Genomic DNA, 24596 nt, shown 5'->3' on the forward strand with positions numbered 1-24596 from the left:
GAATAACTCTAACCAACAAAGAATACTTGCTCCATCAAGTGTGCTTGCTGATACAAGGGTTCCTTTGTAGGCTGCACTAAGATGTGCACCATCAACCACAATTATATATTTGCAGAACTCAAACCATCTGATGAAGGGCCTCAATGCTATGAACAAATACATTTTTTTTTTGTCTTGTGCATCCTTATATAAGAATTTGGATACACAGTATTGAGCATGTGTATGTATCTGGACATATTTTTGTAACCATCTTCGTGTTTGCCCCTTACCATCTCAATCCCATAAAATGCTCTAACATCTTTTATTATATCATTAGAAGTATGAATTCTTCTATGATTGAACAACTTAGGAGCAGTTAAACCACTTAAAAAAACTATCTATAGTTTGAACCTTTGTTAACATCCAATCTCTTAATGGATACGTATGTTCACTATTGAAGTACCTAATCTTGAATATCTCTGAATTTTTTCGACAAGATGCTTTCATATTCCAACTACAGCCATCTGACAAACATACTAACACACTAACACAATTATATATCAATGAATTCAATATTATAATTTCATTATTAAAGCACAAATTAATATTTTATCAATCGCATTAAAAAAGATACGTAAAATTTTAACAATGTATCATAACTTTTTACGTGATAGTTGTTTAATAAAACTTATTGTCTGCATTCCTCCACATCTAATACAATACATAATTAAATTTTCCTGTCCTACATATCTTATATAATGTATCAAATACTAAACCCCACATTAACGATTTTTAATATTATCAAAATTTGACGAATTATAATATATCATATACATGCATCGAATAATACAAGTATCTGATAGTAATTTATACTTTATAATTCAATAATTTTTCATGAATCATTGTCAACAATATACACGCAACGCCACAATCATATCTTCGTATCTTATTAAGTATAAACAAATACTTACATACCTTTTAACATTAGATCACTTAACTTTGAAGTTAAAGTTATTATCAATTTTGTATTTCGCCATTACTAATACAAGCGCTCCTTAACCTCTGTGTTTTGTGTATCAGTAATGTAGTTTGTTGTTTCTAATTCAGGAATATAGCATAAATCACCAATTTTTGATTCAATCACTGCAAGAGCTTGTGTATCAAGTCCGGATCCTTCGACACAAATAATTTCACCCGCAATTGCATCAAAACATTGTATCTGTTCATAATTTTTGTCGGACGTACCAATGCATAGTAGATACATAGAGATTTTAGGCTCTGTTTTTCTCACCTCCAAATACAACCTTAACCCCATGTCGTTCCTAATAACCATTGGAGATGTATTTCCTTCGACCATGTATCGTATTTCGATATTTTTCTTCTTCTCGTCGATCTCCAATTCTGTTGCAATGGCAGATTTGAGATTGTTAAATGAAATCGTTTGTCCAACTACAATTCCATCACTCTTTTATCCCGAATAGTTAACTTCACTCTCCCAATTTTCAGAATGCCTCAACATAATAACAATATTCATTTTGTATCAGCAAGAAATTTTAGATTTGATTCTGTTTTTGAAAAATAATCTCTTCGGGAAGCTTTTTGAGAATACAAATCGAATTTTGAATTTTATTTTGAAAAGAATCATTTACGTTTTGATAGGAGAGAGTTCGATTGTCCATTATGTTCCATAATTTTTGGATTTAATAACTGATTCCCATTTTTTTTTTTAAAAAAAATTAAATGAAAGATTTTCGTATGTATCAACAAGCCTATGTTTTGTATTACGAATGAAAACTTTTTAGGGAATTTTTGTAAAATTGAAAACAATAGGGACAAATGGAGATTTGCTCCGAGTGACTCCAAGGCCCAATATCCTTCTAGGTCACACGAAGCCCAAATCCAACCTAGCCGTGCAACGGAGAATGGCGGTCGAATTCGGACCCAAATTCCGATTGGCCTGTTAAGATGAATTGAAATTGGAGTGTCGATTTCTTCAGCCATTTCCATTGAACACTCTTCCTCGCCTACGAACTTCCTCATCCCCATTCTCCTCCTCCTCCCGATCTCTTTCTCCGGCGAAATTCATCTCCGTACGTTCACCTCCGTTTCTCTATCCTTCTCTGTATCTTCCCAATTTTGTCTATGTGGAACAAAAACCCTAATCCCCCTTTTTCATGTAATTCAAATGTGAAATTGTTGTAATGATTTATCTCTTATCTTCCCACTGCTTAATGAAAGCTAAAGTTCCGATTTGTTAATTGTCATAGCTAATTTTATATGCTTACTAGTCTTTTAACATTAGTTTTTTTTAACCATCTGAAACTGCTTCATTGAGCTGCGATAGTCGACTAATTTGTCTTTGTGTAATGCTAATCAGTTTCTGTTACATTTTATCTGAGAAATGAGATTTTTTTTATCCTTAAAAAAGAAGGCGAAGGCTATAGAAGATGAAATTTATGCATATTTATATTTTGAGCTTACAGTTACCAGGACCCTATTGTTTAATTTGCTTCTAGATTTGGGGTTATAGTTTGTGTTGGAATAGAATGGAGAAATTAAGTTTGGATTCCACATGAAAAGAATTTCATTTAGCTTGGTGTGCGGATTTTATGTTTCATACTGCATACAAAATGAATGGAGAGGCGAACGGATCCCGTCTTGTTTTTGTATTTGTGTGATAGGGAGAGAAAGATGCCCTTTAGGGACAAAACAAGAGCATATAATGAGAAATAAACTTACTCTTTGGAAAGAGAGAAAGATAAACTAAATTTACAAGAAACTTGAACTGGATTTTAAAGAACACTGGTATTGTGTTGGCATGAAAGGTCATAATACCTATACTCATTGTAAAACTGGACTAGCTGTGAGATGTAGAAATTAGATTTATGTTTTCTTGCTGTCTGTACGGGTTATAAATTCGTTTCTCCCTTATGGCTTTCTCTTACAGCCTTGTTGAAATGATATACTTCATTTTTTGTTCTCTAGACGTCCTTTGTTTTTTTCTTTTTATTGCATTTAAATCCTTGTGGCCTTATAATTATGAAAAATCGTTTACAGATAAGGAGAGCATTATATGACAGTATAGCATAGAGAAAGGTCATGACTGTAGAGGCTTTTGCCAAAACAAATTTGATGGAAGATATTGATGATGATGACGACATGCCTTTAGTTTTCAAACGAAGTAGTACCACATCAAAGCAGAATCAGTCAAATTCATCATCTCATAAGCAAGATGGACGATCGGGGCGACAAGTTTCTGATGTACGTTCTCCTAATGGCCAGAGCTCTAGTACTCATAAAGTTAAGACGACTGCCTCTTCTAAGGCTTCTCCAGCATTTTCACCTTTAACTAGTCCGAAAGCGTCGCCTTCGTCAAGCAGGACATCTCCTGCACCAAACTCAAGGCCATCATCTTCTGCAGGTAATCAGGCAAAAAATGTTAATCAACAATCCAATATTGCTCCTAAGGAGTCGAAGCAAGCTGTTGAACCAAAATCTGAACCTAATGATGAAGCTGAAGATTCTGAAGACGATAAACCATTGAGTGCTAGGGTCCCTTCTGGGTTATCTAAGAGCAAATCTATTCACGCCAACAAAGTGCCTGGTACTTCAACATCAGTTCAAAAGTTTAGATCTCCCAAAAAAGAGGATTCAGATGATGAAATTCCCTTAGCATCAAGGTTTCAAATGAAATCCACTGCAGGGGCTTCCACTAGCAAGTTTTCTAATTCTGAAGAAGTTAAGCCTAAGATTCGTCAAAATGGTTTGCCATCTGCGACAGTTTTAAGTAAGAGACCCCCTGGTGAGGTCAAGTCTGCTGCCCAGGCTTCAGTTAAAAAGCCTAGACTTTCTGATGCATCTACACCTGTTTCTAGCAAGCAACCGTCTGTTAAAACTGAAAAGAAGACAGAGGACGACGATGACGACGTTCCTATATCTCAGAGGTTAAAAAAGGCAGTTGCTTCAGCTAGTAAAGTGTCATCTGTAAAGAAAGTAACTAAAGTTGTTTCGTCATCGATGAAGAAAACAAAGAAGAAAATGAAAAATAAGTACTCTAGGTCGTCAAAACTGCAGCCAAACTCTGGTGAAGGGCAAAAATGGACTACATTGGAACACAATGGTGTGATTTTTCCACCTCCATACAAACCTCATGGGGTTAATATGCTCTACAAGGGAAAGCCTGTGGATCTTACTCCAGAGCAGGAAGAGGTCTCAATCTGTCTCTGGTTGTATGTGTCTCATTCATGTCTTTGTGAATTTATTCTCAGTACAGCAATTTCTTTCTGCCTGCAGGTCGCAACAATGTATGCCGTGATGTTAGACACTGAGTACTTGACTAAACAGCAGTTCAAAGAGAATTTCATGAATGACTGGAGAAAAATACTTGGAAAAAACCATGTCATTCAAAAGTTAGAAGAGTGTGATTTTACCCCAATATATGAGTGGCATCAGAGGGAGAAGGAGAAGAAGAAGCAAATGAGTACAGAAGTAAGTGAATTAATAAATAATTAAGTTACAAAAAATGGGAATTTGTAGTTATTCTGTGACTTATTCCATCGTTCATTTTGCTTATACTTTTCCATCTTCTAATCGCTGGTTAGCTTTCTTTATGAGTTGCCGAATTGTTAACTTTTAATTTCTGGTCTTTCACTTTGACAAACTTCTGAATTTGTTTGGCAGTTGTATGATCTCACTTGGTAGAGGCCAACATATCCCAGTCACCTTTGGACTAAAAAAACATCTCTGCTTATAGTGTAGAAATGCATAGATTTCCTGTGTGGTGGATTCATGACTTGCTTATCTTATGGTAGTACGTTGTTTGGCGGGTGATCTTTTGTGTAGGCATTTGTTGCATACGTTTGTCTGACAAGCATGAAACTGGCATTTCTATCAACCTTATTAAAATGTTTTAGCTACATTTGTTTAATTGAGTAGATTTGCAGAGACTATGCTTCATAGTATATATTCTACACCATCCTTACAAATGCAAGAGATCCGATCACATTATTGTTATATATATAATCTCTACTTCTTAATGTATGTTGCTCGTACTCTGCAATAATGTTGCTGCACGCGTGTCCGATCCTTCAAATATGTACTGCTTTTGAAGGATCCGACATGTACCTGGCGACATTTTTGATGAGTCCGAGTGACATAGCTCTTCATTGATGTTAATGCTGGATAATCATAGCATTTCATTTTCCATAGCAAGTGGATTTGACCACTACCTTTACTAGAAATCTAATTAGTAATTCTATGAGGGACCAAGTTCCCTTCATTTTGATATTGTAAGTGTTTTCTAGCTCACTTAAAAATGACTCATTTGGCAAAAGGTTTATCTTAAGTTTTGCTTTCTCTGGCTGCTTGTCCCTTTCTCCTTTTGATTTGTTTTTTAATTCTTTTTTCTTCGTGGGTGGGTGGGTGGGGGGCACTTTCCAGAATATTGGTTTTGTTTTCCCCTGCTACATTTGAAAATAAAATAATTAGTGTGTCTTCCACTTCTACTATCACAGACTGATCACTCAAAAGATATGTGACATTTTGTCGAATTGGCTATTATGTTACTAAGTCTGTGACATTTTTGCTTCTCAGTCTGATCAAGGTGGTACCTATGTTTGTGGTTAATCTAATAGCCAAGTACATAAAGCTCATAGATGTTTTAAAGGTTTTCATCTAAAACATTGCCTTGCCTATTTTGCAGGAAAAGAAGGCATTGAGAGAAGAGAAACTTAAGCAAGAAGAGAAATACATGTGGGCTATTGTGGATGGTGTTAAAGAGAAGGTTTGGTTCTGTTCAAATTTAGCTTTTAGCATTGTCTTGCTTTCACACATGGTATTTAAGAGAAATGATGTCGTATTATCTTTTAAATTTATCAAAATGGGATTGTAAGATGGTTTTACATCTTCTTTCTCTTTAAAAAGGTCTTATGTCTTCTTTTTCTGGGGGATTTTTTTTTTTTTATCCAACATCATCTGCTGTTATTCTGGCAATTTCATCTTATATTAGCAATGCATTTATCCAGCTTGCACAATTTTTTTGGTTGGAGGTGTGAAGCAACCAAAATTCTCTTAATGTTTCATTTTTCTGCTCTGGTGCTGTTCCAGTAATAATTTCCCCTTGACTGATCTTAAACAACATTAGGGAGCTTTATTTCCTTTATGTGTTGTGTATAATTCTGAGTAAAGGTTCTTTTTCTTATTAATAAAGTTCTTTTTTAAATTTCATTTAAATGGAGTTTGCAGGGTTTCAAAGTAGATTTTTATGAATGCCTAAATGTTTCCCGTCACATTTCCCTTCAAAGAACATTTCATTTTCAGTTTCTATAATTCTGTTGAGATTTTGGGTAGGGCCTGATGTGTTTTTTACTCCTTGATGTGAAAATAGTGATTGTTTGAATTGATCCATACGTCCTGCTCTTATTTGATGTTTGGTTTGCATGGGATGACTATTCTAGACAGGATTCCTCAGCTCTGTCATGACCCGATTTCTCAGATCATGATGACACCTACTATTAACCCACCAGTAGGTAAGCCTAACCCCATAGTCCGGAACCATATGCAATGGACCATCACAAGCGGAAGAAAAGAACCAAATAATGATAATAATAATAATGAGAAAAGAAGGATAATAACAATACAACAAAATAACCTCCAAGACCTGATATCAGTCGGTAGTCGAGCTACTAAACTAAATGAAGGAGTACAAGATTTATACATATACAATAATAGTAATAATAATACAAACTGTCTTCGAATACCAAATAAAGATTAGTCCAAGCTAAAGTAGAAGGAGATAGACAACTCCGAAGGCCAAGAGCTTACCCAAGTCTCCAAAAATTCAAGAGCTGCTCCGCACGATACCTTAATTAGTAGTGAAAACTCGTACTATGATCTGCAGGCTGTAGAAGTGTAGTATGAGTACCAACAAGTGGCACTCAGTAGGCATCGACCGATTGAGCTCCAAAGATAAAGCAAGTATAAATAACATGTAGTCAAGGAGTATATATCACAAGTAACTAACAAGAATAATACAGAAGCCTGCAATAAGAAACACCTGATATAAGAAAGAGAGAAGATAGGAAACAACGAGGAAATCGAGGACGTACCTGGTGGCGCCAGCCCAAGACCTAAACACGACTACACACTATGAAGGAGGAAAACTAAGCAACAACCTACTAATAGAACTAAACATAGATGTCACATAAAGGCCCAAAGGATCGTATCAACTAAATCCTTGCATAGAAAGTTGGATAAATAAGAACAAGAGCAGTAACTACCTTCAAACAAGAGACCACCCTTTATACCGCCACAGGTTCGCAAATAGTAAGTCAATACCTCCCGAGCCCCTGTGTGCCCAGGAAGTTCACTCACAATCGGGTAAACCCGTACGGCATCCCATACTACCGACAGGTACAAACAACTATGATGGTGATAGGCAATGCATATATGAATGAAAATAATGCAGAAAAACCAGTAGTACCATCTGTGTCAAATGCCTCATACCAAGATATATACATCTACTTCTAGTCCCGACTAGGAAGTAGGACCCATGTGCCTTTATGGGATCGCCATGGGGGGCTCGGGAATGCCCCTATATACCTGCCTGATCCCAATTCAGGTCTTATCTCAATCTGTAAAATGAGCGCATCGTCTCTGTCTCGAATCAATATCATAAGATGAGCGCATCCTCGATGCCTCGAATCAATATAATAAAATGAGCGCATCCTCTATGTCTCAAATTAATATCATAAAATGAGCTCATCCTCGATGCCTCGAATCAATATCATAAAATGAGCGCATCCTCGATACCTCCAGCCCACTGAAAATAGTAGTAGTAAAGGTAGTATGACCCCCTTTCGAAAATCAGTATAAAATAGTTTTGGTTACAACCCAGCTTTCTCAAATCAATGCCAAGAACCAATGCATGCACTGGAGTCGACTACATCCGTGAGAAAACAATGTTCCAATGCAATGCATGCCATCACCAGCACCCAAACAACACACAATCAAATACAATAATAACACCACAAACACTTTACCCTCTAGAGCATGCAAACAGGGCTCACAAATACAATCGACCTCTAATCAAGGCCTAAAGCTCAAATCTACTCCTCTAACTCAACCACAAGGCCCAAAAGGAAACTCAACCCTAACTGGATAATAAGGAGGAGGATATGAGAAACAGGTGCTCCTCTAGTCAATCAAAACCTCCAGATCTAACTGGGAATACAACCTCGAGATTTCAAACACAGCTAGCCCACAAAACGGCAAAAAGAGAATATAGAGGATTCTAGCTCTAAATCCATGAATGGGACCCAATAGTAATTCACAAACCTAATCGGGTGGAAATCACTACACCGAGGCTCCAAGATAGGTGTTATAATGGTAAAGGACACTAAGTCTCATAACTTCAGGCTAACAATGGCTACATCAACTAAGTTTCATTCCAAAATCAATCCTAAGGCGCAACTCCGCCAATCATCATAAACACCGAACAAGCCACCTAAAATAGGCTAACCAAGGCAAAACTAAGGCATAATCATTAATCTTACCAACTAGACTATAAGTCTCATAAGGCAACCTAGCCTAAGGTCCACATTGGGACAAAGAACCAAAAATCTAGGAATCAAGCCTAACCTGTCACATACAATCCAAACTACAAGCTATTTATACTAAACAATACCTAATTAAGCTCAATCAAAAGAAAGGAGACCATAGCCTACCTCGAAACTGAACACGCGCGCTTCAAGTCCACTTTTCGATATCTTTTCGCTCCAAAAACAACTCCAATTGCCTCCACGCTTCAAAATATTGATCACCTCGTCAATACAAATGTTTTTACACTAAAATCATATTTTTCAGAGAGACTAACCCAAAATTGGGTCTAAAATGGGATTGTGGGACCTACGATGGAAATTCCCGAAAACAACTCCATGGAAATCTTCTAAACGCATTGTTGAACTTGTACCCCAAAATGGGGCACAAATCAATGCTCAAAACGTCCTAAATCAACCCAACAATTAAAAACACTATTAAAGCCCTAACTAAGCTTGGGCAGCCCCCTTTGGAGCAAAATTTACCTCAAACGAAGAGCCCCCGATGATCCCCGAACATTTCAATGTGTCGCCACGAACTTCCCGAACATGCTGGGCTTTGAATCACCCAAAACGGAGGTCTAGAGCTCTCACAATCGCATTTTGACAATGGAGAAGAAATCTGAAATCGCAAGGGATTAAGCTTAAAAGGCCTAAATTTGTTCATCGGTATCGCGATGAAGAAAAAGTGATTTTTTCAGAATTTGTTCATCGCTATCGTGAGGCCAAGGGTCGCGATCGCAATGAACAAAATGCTAGGCACCAGCAAAGCCAAAAAAATCAACTAAGGCTCTGATGTTCGATTAGGTGCTTCGGATTCATCTGGGACCCTGTGAACACAAACCATATATGAAATCTGATTGTAAACGACATTCGGACTCTACGGCGCACTTAGAATTTCCATCCGAGGTCATCTCGATAAAAAATTGGGTCCTACACTCATGCACCATTTTTGCCAATTCTACAAAGAGGCTCGAAATGAGACCGAAAGCCTCGACGAAGGGTTGTTCCAGACCAAAATCAACATTTTGGAGCTAACCGCGCTGATGGAATTTCAATCCGAGTACGTTTTCTAAGAATGTTGACCAAAGTCAATCTTAGGCTAAAGCTTAAAGGCTGAAATGTCTAATTGCTCAAACTCGCACCGAAAGGGTTGGGACTCAAGCCGAGCATGCTTCTAGCCTAAAATGACCATTCCGGAGTTGACCGCGCTGACGGAATTTCAATCTGAGCGTGTTTACCAAGCATGTTGACTAAAATCAACCTTAGGCCAAATTTCAAAAACTAAAGCGCCAACTACCCCAAACTCATACTGATTGTCTCGATACTCGTGCCATCCATGCTACTAACCTAATTTGACCATTCTGGAGCTGATAGAATCATCAGAATTCTGATCTGAGGTCGTTTTCTAGATTTTTGATCGAAGTCAATCATTCAAACTCCAAGAGCTCCAAAACAGGGAATCGGGCATAAAACCCAAACAACGATCAGGTGACTGAACTGTCAGTGCCGGCAGGTCATAAATGACTTGGGATCGCTATAGCAAAGCTCTAAACGCTCAAAATATCGGAAAGGACGAAAATGACTGGAGGGTTATTACAGAAAGAGAATAAGAATGCCTTCCCATTGGCATGTATTGCTAAGGTACACAGATTACACTTAAGAAAGAAAAGAGAAGTGGAAAGACATGCAAAAAGAGTCCGAATGTTCATTCCTTGAGTAAGAACAAGGAATGAGGTTCTTTAACTTGGATGAAAGGGCTTTCCCTAGAATGACATGCCCTCTTTTTTACAATTCCAAACTGAAGAATGAATGTACCTGAATGATGGTTTGTTGAATGAGATATCACATTAGAAATATCTCTTCTTTTATATGTATGTGTGGGGGGAGAGAGGATAGTCTTGTTTCTGGAACAGAAGTCTTCTAGCTCTGGTCTGGTGGAGCATGTTTTATTTGTTTCTGTTGGTTAGTGATTTGTGTACCTTTGAGCTCATGGGGAGTTGGATGGAATTTGCAGCCGTGTTGATAGGTGACAATTTCGAAAAATAAATTGATATAAGGAAGAAGTCGTTATCCATTGTTACATATTGTTTTCACACGTTTTTGCCGATTGCTTCATAGTCCTTTTCTGGATGATTCTTTGTTTCCATTGTTGAGCTGTTTCATGTGCCATCAGTACATCCCCTTTTTGCCCCCCCCCCCTTTTTTTTTTTTTTTTGGTTTTCTAGCCCTATGATATTGAGCCCCCTAGCATTATCTAAACGCTCAATCTTGATCTTCTCCTTCCTTTTAGTTTGATGTGCCAACATAGTGTTCTTTTTTCGTTTTTCACCCCATTAGGTATCCACCGTTAAAATCAGAAAGGCCCATGGTATAGGGAGCATAGGAAACTTGCAAACCAACTGCGAATGGTCTGACCATTTAGTTATGTGCAGGTTGGGAACTTTCGGGTTGAGCCACCTGGATTGTTCCGTGGCCGTGGGGAACATCCAAAGGTATGTTGACCTTTTACTTTTTGGATTAAACTGTCAAAAACAATCTACTATGTGCAGAATGGTGTATTTATTTATGTTTAGGTACTTCAATTTTCACTGTGGTATGATGGATGTTGCTTTGAATGGTACAGATGGGAAAGCTAAAGAGACGGATCCGGCCAAATGATATCACAATAAATATAGGAAAGGGTGTTCCAATACCGGAGTGCCCCATCCCTGGCCAAAGGTTCTTTTCGTTCTCTCTCCTGTTATCCTTTTGGAAGAATAGTCTTATCTTTTGGAGGGTGGTAAAGGAAGTAAGAAATATGCTCTTTGCACCATATACAAGGTAGAAAGCTAGAGTTTCACCTTCATTTATTTTTCTTCCCCTTGTTGGCTTGGCAGATGGAAGGAAGTAAGGCATGATAACACAGTAACATGGTTAGCTTTCTGGAATGACCCTATTAATCCAAGAGAATTCAAATATGTTTTCCTGGCAGCCAGTAGTTCCTTGAAAGGGCAAAGCGATAAGGAGAAATATGAGAAAGCAAGGCGTTTGAAGGTACAATGAAGCAGTTGGCAAACTTCTGATCAATGATTTTTTTTTTAAATAAATGGTGACTGGTTGCACATGGATGATTGGTGGCTATAACTGTCTCTCGGTTGCAGGATTACATAGAAGGCATTAGATCTGCATATACAAAAGATTTTACAAGTAAAGATCCTGTGAAGCGCCAGATTGCAGTTGCAACTTATCTTATTGATAAATTAGCTCTGAGGGCAGGGAATGAGAAGGTATCAGGAACACTAGCTTATTATTTTTTCCCAGATATTTAACTAGGGGCAGCATAGATCACACAAGACTCCAAAAATTGCAAAACTGGTTGTCAATGCTGGTTTAGGTCATGTCTCTTTCAGAAGTATTTCCAGTGGTATAGAAGCAGGAACTATAGCAATATATGTTACTCCTCTCTTTCCAATTGACATAAGTTTACCAAGGGGTACTAGCAAACCACATCACTAATAAAACCACAAAGCAAAATAATTAAGCAGAGATCAATTTATCCAAAAAAATGAAGGTGAGAGATCAGTGTTCCAGTTTTTAATATTTTTTTTTATGAAGGACCATGATTTTGCCTGCAGAGGCATGGGACGATGCAAAGGTTGCGTAAGTGTTCTTAGTTATATTTTAATGTGATGCAGGATGACGACGAAGCTGATACAGTTGGTTGCTGTACTTTGAAAGTAGAGAATGTAGAGCCAGTACCTCCAAATATTTTGAAGGTATTGTGGTTTCATTTAACAAAAGCTAAATTGGAAGAGCTCTAGGAAACTTACTCCTCTACAGGTTCTTAGTTTTGTGCAATTGTTGCAATGCATAGAATTGACTTTGCTTTCTTCAGTTCGATTTTCTTGGTAAAGATTCTATCAGGTACCAAAATGAGGTGGCTGTGTATGAGCCTGTTTTTAAAGCAATTCAACAGTTCCGAAGTGGTTAGTAAATGCTGTTTTTGTGCTAGAATGTATTTTTTTCATTTTTTTTCCTTCATGAAATACATGGATACACTTTATTTCAGGAAAAAAAGGCGGTGATGATCTTTTTGACAAGCTTGATACGAGTAAGCTTAATGCCCATCTAAAGGAACTCATGCCAGGCCTCACAGCAAAAGTATTCCGTACATATAATGCATCTTTTACATTGGAGCAGCAAGTAAGTTGCTTTCTGAGACTAGAAGTTTTGTTTGACTACTGTGTTACCCGTGACTAAGCCCCCACACACACAAAAAAAAAGAAGAAGAGAAGAAGTTACTGTTTGTCAACTGGAACTAGTTAGGGTTGTGAAGATTCATCATAAGTTGACGAGTGTTACATTGGCTGTCAACTTACTATAACCCTCTCTCCACATTGGGTATGGGTCCAGCAATCTGAGGCAGAGTTACCCCTCTTCCCCTAAAAAGAGTGAAGGTTGTAGTTCTATATTGGAACTGTCTGGCAGCTTTTTGAATAATATGTTACCTTTTACTGATCAAGAAAAGGGGGAAGGCTGCTTTTTTCCCCATCTTGTTCAGGTAGCACAAATGTTGTAAGAAGGTTGGTCTGAGTTGAATAACTAAGAGAAGAGATCTGCTTATCCATTTATGTTTCTTATATGAGTTTGATTAGATTAGGTTAAAGTAGGATAATGCACTAAGCTAAAGTTGTTTGTGCTTGGTTTAGAATTAACAACCTGCTTGGTTTTCTTAGAAAACATGATGAGCTATACTATGTGATACTCTCTGGCTTTCTTTTAGATATGTTGTCTCGTTTGCCAGGGGAATGGATGATCGATGAAAATGTCACTTAAAGAATTAAATAGGATGGTTGAAATAGGGAAGTGTTTTCGGAGTGATGTGAGTTCTTCTATAGAACTATTGTTAGATGGACCATGTTACGTGAGAGTGAATATTGGAATTGTCTCTAAGGTCAACCTATCTGCGGCATTGGTTTAATATAGTTGCAGATATTAAATGGATGTGTGGTCATACAAGAATAGAGAGAATTAAAAATGATCACATTCGAAGAAAGGTGCAAGTAGCGCATGATAAAATAAGAGGGTCGCTTGAGATGGTTTTGTCATGTCTCAATCTCTAGATGTAGCTGCTTATAGGTTTGAAACAATGGTGATTGAAGGTGTTAAAAAAAGACAAGGTGGGCCTAGAATTAAATTTGAAAGAAGTCCTGAACAACCTACAATCTCTCAGAATTCGTGTAGACTTAGTAAATAATAGGACATAATGGAAAGGAAAAGAAACCCATATAGATGATACCACTTAGTTGGTTGCTAAGTTTTAGTCATGTTGGTATGTTCTTTAGGTCTGAAATGTTTGCTAGGAGTCTTTTGGTCTTGTTAAAATTGTATTTGCCAGTAGGAGTCTTTAAGTCTTGTTAAAATTGTATATGCCAGTAGGAGTCTTTTAGTCATGTTAAAAATGTATATGCCAGTATAAAATGTAAGACATTTCTTTTATAATTATTTTTTAGAGAATTTCTAGTGCTAGAGAACCTACATTGTTGAATATTGGATTGAAACTAATTGCTTGTGGCGACTTGAATAGTGAGAATTCACATAGCCTGACCGAACTAGCTTGGGATTTAGCCATTTAGGTGGTGTTGTTTTGATGTGGCTGCTTTTGAATAGTTTTAGTTAAGTGTAGCAGAAATGGATGTTAAATGTGTGATTTTATACAAAGATTAATATAAGTCAGAAATGATCACATTCATCAATCAGTATAAATAGCATATATAGAGGATAAAAGTTTGTCGGAAATGGTCTGATGGTATTCTATGTAGATCTTCGGATGCATTAGTCATTAGTGGCGAAATCATGATAGTTGAAGGTGTTTAAAGGAGGTAGTCATAAAATCACATGGAAGGAAGTTATTTCAAAGACCCACAATATCTTGGAGTTCATGCAGTGTGAAACAGCAAAAGATAGAGCAAAAATCCATATAAGAAATACCAACTAGTTGAGATTTAGGGTTTAGTCTGGTTGGTTTTCTCAGTCCAATGATTCCTAGAAGCTTTTCTGATCAGTTCGGAGTTTTGTATGTTAGTAGAAAATGCAGAGTACTTCTAGGGCTGGAGGACCACATTCGTTTTTGATGAAGTAAGGAGAATTCGTTCATAGGCATCAAGAAGGTGCAAAAAGTATAGGGTTGGAAACCATTATTGAGTGTTGGAACTAGACAGGTCTGCTTGGAGAGAAATTAATAGTGAGGATTTATATAATTGAGTCTTGGTTGTTGTTGTATGCTTTTGAGTAGTTTTTCATCTTTGATAAATGGATGCTTAGTTTGACTAAAATATTCAGTTTGAGTCTAATGATAGATAATTTCAACTAGAAGTTAAAGAACTAGAAATTAAAGTTTTCTGGATAAGTCATTGTGGTCAATGCAAGGTCCTGCTAAATTCACTAATCAAAGCCCCGAAGACTGGAAAATTTGTTGATGTTGTCTTTTAATAAAATGTACAAAACTATAGATACTGTTCTTGGTTGTCACAAATTAATGGATGTTGTTGCTATTGGTTTTGTGCAAAATTAGAGATTATGTTCAACTCAATGGAGCATTTGTTCAATCTCAACTTGTGAGTTTAATTGGGGGAAAGATGTCTGTCGTCTATTTTTTTTCCTCGTCTTCTGATTGAATTTGAAGAAGTATGCTCTTATCCATGCTTGTTTGCTGGAACTGGAGACGCATTATGCCTTTCACATTACCAATGCACAAAATTTTGTTTTTTTCCTGTGCTGATTTACATTGCTACTGATGGCAGTTGAGTAAGCTCACGCAAGGGGGGGAGCTCGCTGATAAAGTTGCGGTATATAATGTGGCAAATAAAGAGGTAAGACTTCCGTGAAAAATTGTACTAGTTCTTATTGGGACACTGGTAATAAAAATTTCCGTTACTATGTTTATATTTCTTGTTGCAGGTTGCAATAATTTGTAATCACCAGCGTACCGTCTCGAAGTCCCACAGTGTACAAATTTCAAGGTTGAATGAGAAGATAGATGAGTTAAAGGTGATTACTTTTTGTTATCAGTTTTCATTCTCTGTAGTTCCATTTCTTTCTGATAAGTTTCTATAATGTGAGTGGCTAGTTTTTATCATCAAAACAGAAGAGGGTTGCTTATTGATGATATTTTACCTTCAGTTGACTTGTAGCCAAAATATTTGCATTTCCTTAGATTGTGATTGTGTTTTCATCAGGCTATTTTGGAAGAATTCAAAGTAGATTTGGCTCGGGCCAAAAAGGGCAAGCCTCCAGTGAAAGGCGCCGATGGCAAGACGAAGAGGAACTTGACCCCTGAAGCGTACAATTGCTATCCTTAACTCGAGCCTTTCTTCCATTCTTTGTTTTAGTTGTTGACATATAAGAGTAATTGTTTGCAGATTACAGAAAAAAATAGATCAAACGAATGTGAAGATTGAGAACATAGAGAGGCAAATAGAAACGAAAGAAGAGTTGAAAACTGTGGCTTTGGGAACATCAAAAATCAACTATCTGGATCCTAGGATCACTGTGGCATGGTGTAAGCGCCATGAGGTTCCCATTGAAAAGGTAAAATGCCTCTTTTACAATGTCTTATTGGGAAAGTGTACTTCCATGAGTTTCTAATTGACCTCGTGCATTGTGGTTGCCTTTTGATCCTTGTTTATCCATGCAGATGTTCAACAAGTCTCTTCTAGCAAAGTTTGCCTGGGCGATGGATGTTGAACCTTCCTTCACATTCTAAAGTTTTGGTGGCTGATGTAGTGTAGGACATCTCTTCTGAGCCCGTCTCCTTCCTAATACCAATTGTTCCATTTCCCCCTCCCTTCTGGAAAGAGAATAGAAAAAAAAATTCTATTATTTTTTCACTTAAAAAGAAGAAAAAAAGAAAGAGATCTTTGATCGTTGTCTGACAATTTTTTAAACTTGTTTACTGGCTAGCCCCTGACAAATTCCTGTTGTAATTTAAGCTGCTTCTGAATTTATGGGGTAAGTTTTCCTTAATTGCCTCTCTTTTCAGATTTAATTTCCGCTTGTGAATACTTTTACATTCAGCTTTAGATGTTCTAACTTGTTTCAAAATGATCCAAGTGCCATCATGTTCTTCAGGAAGAAATTTCAAGTTTTCTGGGTAAAGTGGGTTCCATCCATGTTTAATGCATCTGCTAAGCATTGACGGATTATTTCTGATAAATTTTTTTTCTGCACCAAGTCTACCAGCTTAAGGGAACACATTTGCTGAAATTCCGAATTTCCATGGACTCTTCACTGAGTAATTGTAGTTGGGTTGATTCTTGAAGATTTTGAATTTGGATCTTAGAGTTGTAACAGTTCCCGTTTAGTGTCAACATCAAAACTTACAATCTATTATTTGCAAATGTTTGTTCCTTTAGATTTATTTTTGCTATCTAGTTAGGTATAAAGCAAGCAGTATGATAGTAGTAGAGTACAAAGAACAAAGCAGGAGTTTGGGGATTTCCATTGATAGTTGAGTGTCAAAAATTGGCAATAAAACTCATCACATGTATGTCGGAGCACGATATCTGTAGTAAGAAAAAACTTAGAAATGGAAGCAAAAGATAACAATGTTATTTACTAAACAATTACCTCGAAAGAAATGCCCAAAAAAATATTACATTTAACTCCTTTGAGGGAGTATTTAAAATATCTCTTTACACTACTTCGAACTTCCTGAACTCGTAAGTGAAGTTTTCTCCATTTTATAGAGAAAATGATAAAAATGGTCCTAGCTTTAGTTCCATTTGATGCTTAAAGCTAATGAAAACGATTCTTAATGTATTGTAGTAAGTGATTTATTTGATCACAATCCAAATAAATAAAGATAATTGTTATTTTTTTATAAAACAACACTATCTTCTAATATCGTTCAATTCGATTATAAAAACCATCTTCCAACCTAACTCGAAGGACACACTTTTTTTGTTTGCGACTGACTTGCATAGATTGATCTTTGATCAGAAAGGGATTTTTGTTAGAAAAGTAATTTTCTCATGCTCTATTTATTTGACTGTAAAAGGATTAGGTGTTAGTTATTGAGTTTTGGATTAAACTAATCGCTACTACTCCCTTCGTCCAATAATACTTGTCCACTATTGACTTTGCACAATTCTTAAAAAACTATAAATAGAAGAGTAATTTTACAATATCACCCTTTGAATATAATAAATACAATGTCTTGAAAAATGTAATAGAAAAATGACCATTAATTAATGATAAGGGTAAATTAAGAACTAAGTTAAAATTATCTCTTAATTTTATAAATTAAACAAGTATTGTTGAATATCTAATTTTTAATATAGTGGACAAGTAAAGATGAAGTATTTTAGAACCATTTTCATTGTATTTACTCCATATATTAAGGACCAAATAAAATCAAAGCCTATTCATTTTGTATCCCGAACTGAAATGACTGGATTACCCCGTTGAAAAGTGAAAATTTCTGAATACTATCCTAAATAATTTGATCACATATTGATCCACCTCAATCCAACTTTGGGATCCAGCTTCTCTCTCTGTTTCTCTCCATAACTGTACGTCTTCCTCTCTATAGTTTTCGTGTATATCAATTTGTGCAGTATATTTACATCTAGTTCATATATTATGTTCAAATTGATTCTTCGATTTAATTTTTTCGAATTTCGGAATTATGTGAATATTGATTAGAGTGCATTGGTGCGCTACCGATCAAAATCCAACATTTTTTTTGGTAATGCAGGGAATTAGAAGAGATTGTTGGTTAGATCGATAGCAAAATGGGATTCCTAGTGACAACTCTAATTTTTGTTGCAATTGGGGTTATTGCATCTCTGTGCGCCAGAATCTGCTGCAATAGAGGGCCTTCTACTAATCTGTATGTGCCTTTTTTGCTTCATAATATTTTCCCAATTTGCTCTGTATGGTATATTAGGCTTTCTCTATCATTTACTATGCCTTGTTCCTCTGTATTGTCTTAATTTTAAACTGCTTGTTATATGTTAGTTGAGCCGAGAGATTTTGGGAAACAACCTCTCTATCTTCACGAGGTAGGGGCAAAGTTTGTGTACTCTCTGCCCTCCCCAAACCCTACCAAAAGGAATACACTGGGTATGTTGTTGTTAACGTTTTCCCAATTAGATTTCAATAGGATGAGGATACTCAACTTTTTCTTCCTCATGGATCTATTTACTTAGAACTACTCATAACAGAATGTTAAACTTTGTTCCCTGATTTTAGTTTTATATGTGTATCTGTAATGGTTGAGCTAATGCTGTTTGGTTGCCTGTCAATTTCTTTGTTACCAATTTATACGTACCTTCTTGAACTGCTAATTCAAAAGGTGAATCGTAATTCTAGATTACTGATTTATTATTTGTATCTGGCTAAAAAATTGTATAAGTAAAGTAGTTTTTCCTTATTCATCAATGGCTTGGGATATTTTGATATTGACTTCTTGGTAAATAATGCTGTGGAAGTATTTGAACTTTTTTCTCCCCTTTAATATGATTGATTGTATTTTATGATGCAGGTTACACCTAACATTGATTATCACGGCGACCGTGTGCTGTTGGATGATGTAAGTGTTATACATAGTTGAATTTTCTGTTACAGCTGCGAAACCAGGTAGAGCAGATTAAAGTAATGTTCCATGAAATTGTTATACTTGAATATGTTTTGATGCCTTTAAGTAGAGTATGAAATTTCACATTTTGTTCCTTTAAAGCTTTGGGTGGATAAAATAGACTGTTTGTTCGAGCCACAGCATGGGCAGAAAGAAAATATTATCTGAACCACTGATCTGTCACTAATGCTAAAAGCTTTCCAAATCTAAAAAAATTATCTGAACCACTGATCTGTCACTAATGCTAAAAGCTTTCCAAATCTAGCAATCAGCGAAGCATGTCAAAGACAATTTGTTTCTAACTCATTGAAATATGTCTAATCCAATGGATCATAATATGAAGCATGGTTAACTGATTCTTTTCTAGAAGAATGAAGTTATCACTTTAGTCTTAGCTTTGGCTGAAGATTCACCTGAGTCTCTCATAGAACAAGGCATGGTAATTTCTAGAGTTAGGCACAATACAAACTAGGACTTTGGATTTCTTAGGTTGTATTTTAGGGAAGATAAGAGGATATTAGGTTGTGCAGCTCAGCAAATTTAATCGACCAGCAGTTTTATAAAAAATTAGGTGAATTTGTGTGACTCTTGGCTTTAGCTTGAAGAGGACAACACCTAAAGGCAAATATAACAGAAAAATGACGTCTTAATCAACAAAACAAGACATTGCAGATGAACACAATATTATGAAGAAATAGAGATAAGTGTCAAAAACATACCTAAACTATCTCCTTTCTTTGAGTTTCATACCGTTTAGTTGGAAGAGTGAGTTTCATACCTAAACTATCACTTATTAGTTTGAGAAACACACCTCAATGGTGTGTGTAATACACTCTCTCTATTTTCTGAAAAAACCTTGCCACATGGCATTCTACATGGATAAAATATTCCACCTTGATAAAAATTAAATAAACTATTAATATTAGTTAAACGTTAAAGACTAAAGTATTTCTATCCCAAAAAAAAAGAAATTATTTTTTTAAAAAATAAAATTTAAAATATTTTGCTCACGCACTCCACCACCTCTCCCCACCACCACAATCCCCGTTCTTTTATTTTTTTAATTTTTTTTATATAATATTTTTTAAAAATTCATACTTCACCCCCTCCCCCACTCCTTCCTAAAACATATTATTTTTATTTTTAAAAAAAATTAATTATACCCACCCATCTAACCCTCCGATCTTACTTTATATATATTTTTTATATTTTTCTTATTTTGTGTTAGATATGTACATATATTTTTAGAAAAATATTTTTTCTACTTGCATATCGAATATAACAGAAATAAAATTTTATTTTAAGAAAAGTCTTGAGGTAAGTAAAAAATACTTTCCTAAAATCATATGTATATATCTAACACAAAACGAGATTTTTTTTTAAAACAGACGAATAGGTGGGGCGGGGTAGAATTTTTCTTAAAAAAATAAAAATAAAAATATCTAAATTATTATTTGATGGGGAAGGGGGGGGGATGAAGTAATAATTTTTTAAAATAAAAATAAAACTAAAAAAATTGGGGTGGCATGGGTGGGTGGGTTGGGGGTATGATGAGAGAAAGTGGTGGAGTGGGTAAGAAAAATATTTATATTTTATTTTATAATTTTTTTGAGCGGAAGATAGTAATACTTTAATCTTTAATTTTAACTAATTTTAATAATTTATTTAATTTTTGTTAAGGTGGAATGTTTTATCCATGTGGAGTGTGATGTGATAATTTTTTTAAATGAAAGAGAGTGTAGTACACACACCATGATGAGAGTGGAATAAAAGAGAGAATTGTGTTTCTCAAACTAATAATAGTTTAGATATGAAACTCACGCTTCCAATAGTTTAGGTATGAAACTCAAAAAAAGAGAATAGTTCAGGTGTGTTTTTGACACTTATCTCTAAGAAATACTGTTTCAAAATGAAGTTATTAATAAGGGATAGGATATTAGAATTTGTTTAAGAAACACTACAACAACAATAACAACAACTATACCTCAATCCCAAGCAAGTTGGGGTTGGCTATAAGAATCCTCATTGTCCATGTCGATCATTGAAACTCATCTCAGTCCAAAAATTTAAAGTACATGTTTGCTTCTGCATTAAGATGTCTGTTAACTCAATTAATGGTTGCTACTCAATATTTTCGTAGTAATTTTTTTTTCAATTATCTATTCATAAAATCGTCGTTTCATTATTATCGTTATTGTTTCTAGCTTTTCATTTTTTCTTCATTATGTGCATTTCTACACTAAAGCATGCATCTTGCTTAAGTTTTTCCTAAAAGCTCCAGCAGACCTGTAACATTTAACAGTTAAAAACTTAATCAGCGTAAACCAAACAACAGTGAGAGAGAGAGAGAGGGAGAGAGCAGATGATATATACCAAGTGAACAATGTCCAACTTGAGCTAAGGCTCAGTTGGAAGAAAATTAATAGATACCTTGATTACATTTTCTTGACTAAGAAGAGACTTCTAGAATTGAGATAGAGAATGCAATATTTCAAGAAGATTCAGGGGTGCTGGATTTTTGATGTTAAGATGCTGTGGAAAGGTTGAAAAAATAGAAGACTCGAGAACTGATGTATAATTTCCCATGAATTTATTTACTTGTAAAGTAACCAAATAAGACAATGTGAAGCAGGGAAAAAGGATCAATAAAACCTTTCTCATGTTAGAAAATGATTTCTCTTAGCAATGTGTTGTAATAATTCAAGGAGAGTAGAGTCAGTAAACTAAGGGAGCTCATCTTCTTGTTACCTAATAGGCCACTAGGTTTGAAGTGCAAGCATGCATCAAATTGAACTAACAATTTAAATTTATGAAATTACTCATTCAACTTTTATCACATGAAATACTCCACAAGTTTTCTGGTGGACTCATAAAGAAAATTACTTGAAAATTTACTTTCAAATAGGAAAAGCCGAATCAGGTTTAACTGCAAACATAAAAAATCCTTCCGACATAGTCTATTTGACGTAATATGACTTTTATGGTCAAATTTCTGATATGATCAGGATGTTTTAACACATTGTGAATAATTATCTCCGATAGGATATTTAATCTACTCTCTAAATATTCACGGTTCAATTTCAAAGTTCGTCTTATCTTTAACTTATTGATAATTTTTACATAATCATATTATAAAGAGAGTGACATAAGTTTGATTAGCAGCTGTCTCCAAGGGGATGGTTGGATTGTAGAGGTACAAGTGTTCAATCTCAGTTGGAACACTCCTTGAGTCTATCTTGTTAGCCATGGTGGCATGTTTACCCAACACATGTGCTTGTAGGTTGTAACAGGTTGCAAAAGTGAATTAGTCAAGGTGTGTGCCAATTGGCCTAGACACTATCATCATGAAGAAAAAGTTTGATTAGAAACTTAAAACACAATTTGAAGCTCGGAACTTTCTTCCCTTGATAGTTGTCTCAGGAAGGAAGAAGGAAATGCAAATAGTATGATTAGAATAGCAAATTCCATCTAACTAGAGGCTTGTGAACCAGATGTATTAGTGAATTTCTAAAAAATGTGGTTTTGACTTTTGTCTCACTTTCCCCACCTTTGCTTTAAGTTGTTCAATCTCTTTTAGGTCCGAATCTTCTGAGTTCTGAACAACTTGAATCCAACTTCTTTGTCTTCTTCCTTCGCTTCTATAATTTTTCTAATTGCTTCATCAAATCTAAGTTTTTTCTGTAGTAATTTCCTTTCGCGAATAGCACAGCTTCATCTTGTGAATTCTTGCCAAAGGAATCTGAAGAATACCACTGTTGGCAAATATTAAGGCCTTCACTCTGATTGATTCACTTGTATTGGGGGAAAAATCCTGTCCATCTATCAATATATTCTGCTAATCTTTCCAAAGGAAACCCTCTCAAATGGTTGGGTAATCTCATAATTAGGGGCTTTCTATGTTAGCAGCCAGGTACATAATATGATAGTTTTCATTAATCCTGAAGATAATTAGGAGTCAATATTCTTTAAGAAGCTACATTTTCGTGTCATTTTACATAGCCATTGGTGGATAATGAAATGCTTTGGTGTTGCTCTCCCATTGAGTTGTATCTTAGTGCACATAGCCTGAGGGGATCATAGAACTCGTGGTGACGAGAAAGTTTGTCTAGGTAATTTGATATCCAATTTAGATCTATAAGCCATTGAGATTTTAATTCTGTTCAGGGGCTGTGATTACTGTCTGAACAGCTGAGAAAAGAGTGAACGTCAAGTAGTGTAGAGTCTAGAAATCCCAAGTATAACTTTTCAGACTCCTAATGCAGCATCCGGCCGGGCAACTGACTTTAACAGTGCGGTAATTGTCTTACTTCCAAATTTGGTCAACTCCTCGGTCTAGAACTATAATGATATATAATAGCTCTTTGTTGTATCTTGACAGACAGCTCTCCCATATTAAACTTTGACAAGTACGGTGGTCTTTTCTTTTACTTCTGCCCTTTTTAAAATGCCTCAACAAGGTTTTTAGAAACATACAGCTTTATTATGCTGCCGACAGATATCTAAATGACTAAATCTTTGAGCTTGCGGATTTTCTGTCCAACTTATGATTGGGCATCTGTTATCCCGGTTAGGGAAGGCAGCAAATTTACTGGAAGGTCTTAGCCCTATATTTTTCCAATCATTGAGGTTTACCTACACGCGCGCACAAGCGTACCTGTCTTATTTATAAATTAGTGCTTGAATGAAATTCATTTTTGTTTTATTAGAACATATGAACATTTCCTTTATTTTCCTTTTTTCTTAAAATAGGTGGGCGATTGTATATCTTGCACAGCTGAAACCACTCATCGTTCCAGTTTTGAGTGAAGGGGAGTGAGTGCATTGTACGTCGAATTTTGGAGGGTGTTGATAGTTACTGGAGATTGCTGGACCCTAAGTATTCTTCTCTCAGGCTCTGTAAACTTTTCATCTGCTGTGAATACCTTGAAAATTTAATTTGTATATTGTTCACCTCTTATAAAATGGTTCTTTAAGAACCACCATTATAATATCCTCAGCCAATTCTGGGCTGAGGGCGAGGAATATGTATTTTCGATTGAACTGAGTGTTGGATCAAGGGTGATAAATAACGAAATGGCTGTATGTTTCTGTATTACTTTTTTTAATGAGTTATGCATTGCTAACATAATGCAATTAGTCATGAAAATTAGTTTTACTTTTGGATAAACCAAGGTTTTAGATAGGACTTCAATAACTGAAGATTTGTTATAATGGTTTCCTGATATGAACGTTTTTTTTAACTACCGATTGCAAATGAAACATCCTATGTAGAAAATAATTGTCTAGAGATTTTTGTGTTCAAGAGAAGCACTACAATTGATACCACTAAAGATTGTGAGAGGTCTCGGTTTGAGATCTAAGCAGTGGCGGATCTAAGATTAAACTTTATTGATTTAATTTTT

The 24596-nt window shown here is 35.7% G+C and overlaps 2 protein-coding genes across 3 annotated transcripts; both read left to right on the top strand.

The window, feature by feature from the left end:
- The first annotated feature begins 1906 nt into the window (after window positions 1-1906).
- Window positions 1907-16580, top strand: LOC129891838 (DNA topoisomerase 1 alpha-like). The gene is made up of 16 exons (XM_055967319.1): window positions 1907-2069; window positions 3037-4188; window positions 4273-4467; window positions 5681-5761; window positions 11009-11068; window positions 11200-11294; window positions 11453-11609; window positions 11717-11842; window positions 12251-12331; window positions 12451-12541; window positions 12625-12758; window positions 15359-15427; window positions 15516-15605; window positions 15794-15897; window positions 15977-16145; window positions 16252-16580. The coding sequence occupies exons 2-16, from the start codon at window positions 3079-3081 to the stop codon at window positions 16318-16320; spliced, it is 2631 nt and encodes an 876-aa protein (XP_055823294.1). The 5' UTR covers window positions 1907-2069; window positions 3037-3078; the 3' UTR covers window positions 16321-16580.
- Window positions 16581-17982: 1402 nt separating this feature from the next.
- On the top strand, window positions 17983-24289 carry LOC129892833 (V-type proton ATPase subunit e1-like). Of its 2 annotated transcripts, none has more exons than XM_055968374.1 (4): window positions 17983-18127; window positions 18313-18447; window positions 19102-19149; window positions 23944-24289. In XM_055968374.1, the coding sequence occupies exons 2-4, from the start codon at window positions 18350-18352 to the stop codon at window positions 24008-24010; spliced, it is 213 nt and encodes a 70-aa protein (XP_055824349.1). In that variant the 5' UTR covers window positions 17983-18127; window positions 18313-18349; the 3' UTR covers window positions 24011-24289. The 2 variants fall into 2 exon arrangements, with proteins under 2 accessions (XP_055824349.1, XP_055824350.1); XM_055968375.1 differs by having other exon boundaries at window positions 18099-18171.
- Window positions 24290-24596: the final 307 nt, after the last annotated feature.

Source organism: Solanum dulcamara, chromosome 6 (genome assembly GCF_947179165.1).
Source record: "Solanum dulcamara chromosome 6, daSolDulc1.2, whole genome shotgun sequence".
In the NCBI taxonomy this organism is placed as follows: Eukaryota; Viridiplantae; Streptophyta; class Magnoliopsida; order Solanales; family Solanaceae; genus Solanum; species Solanum dulcamara.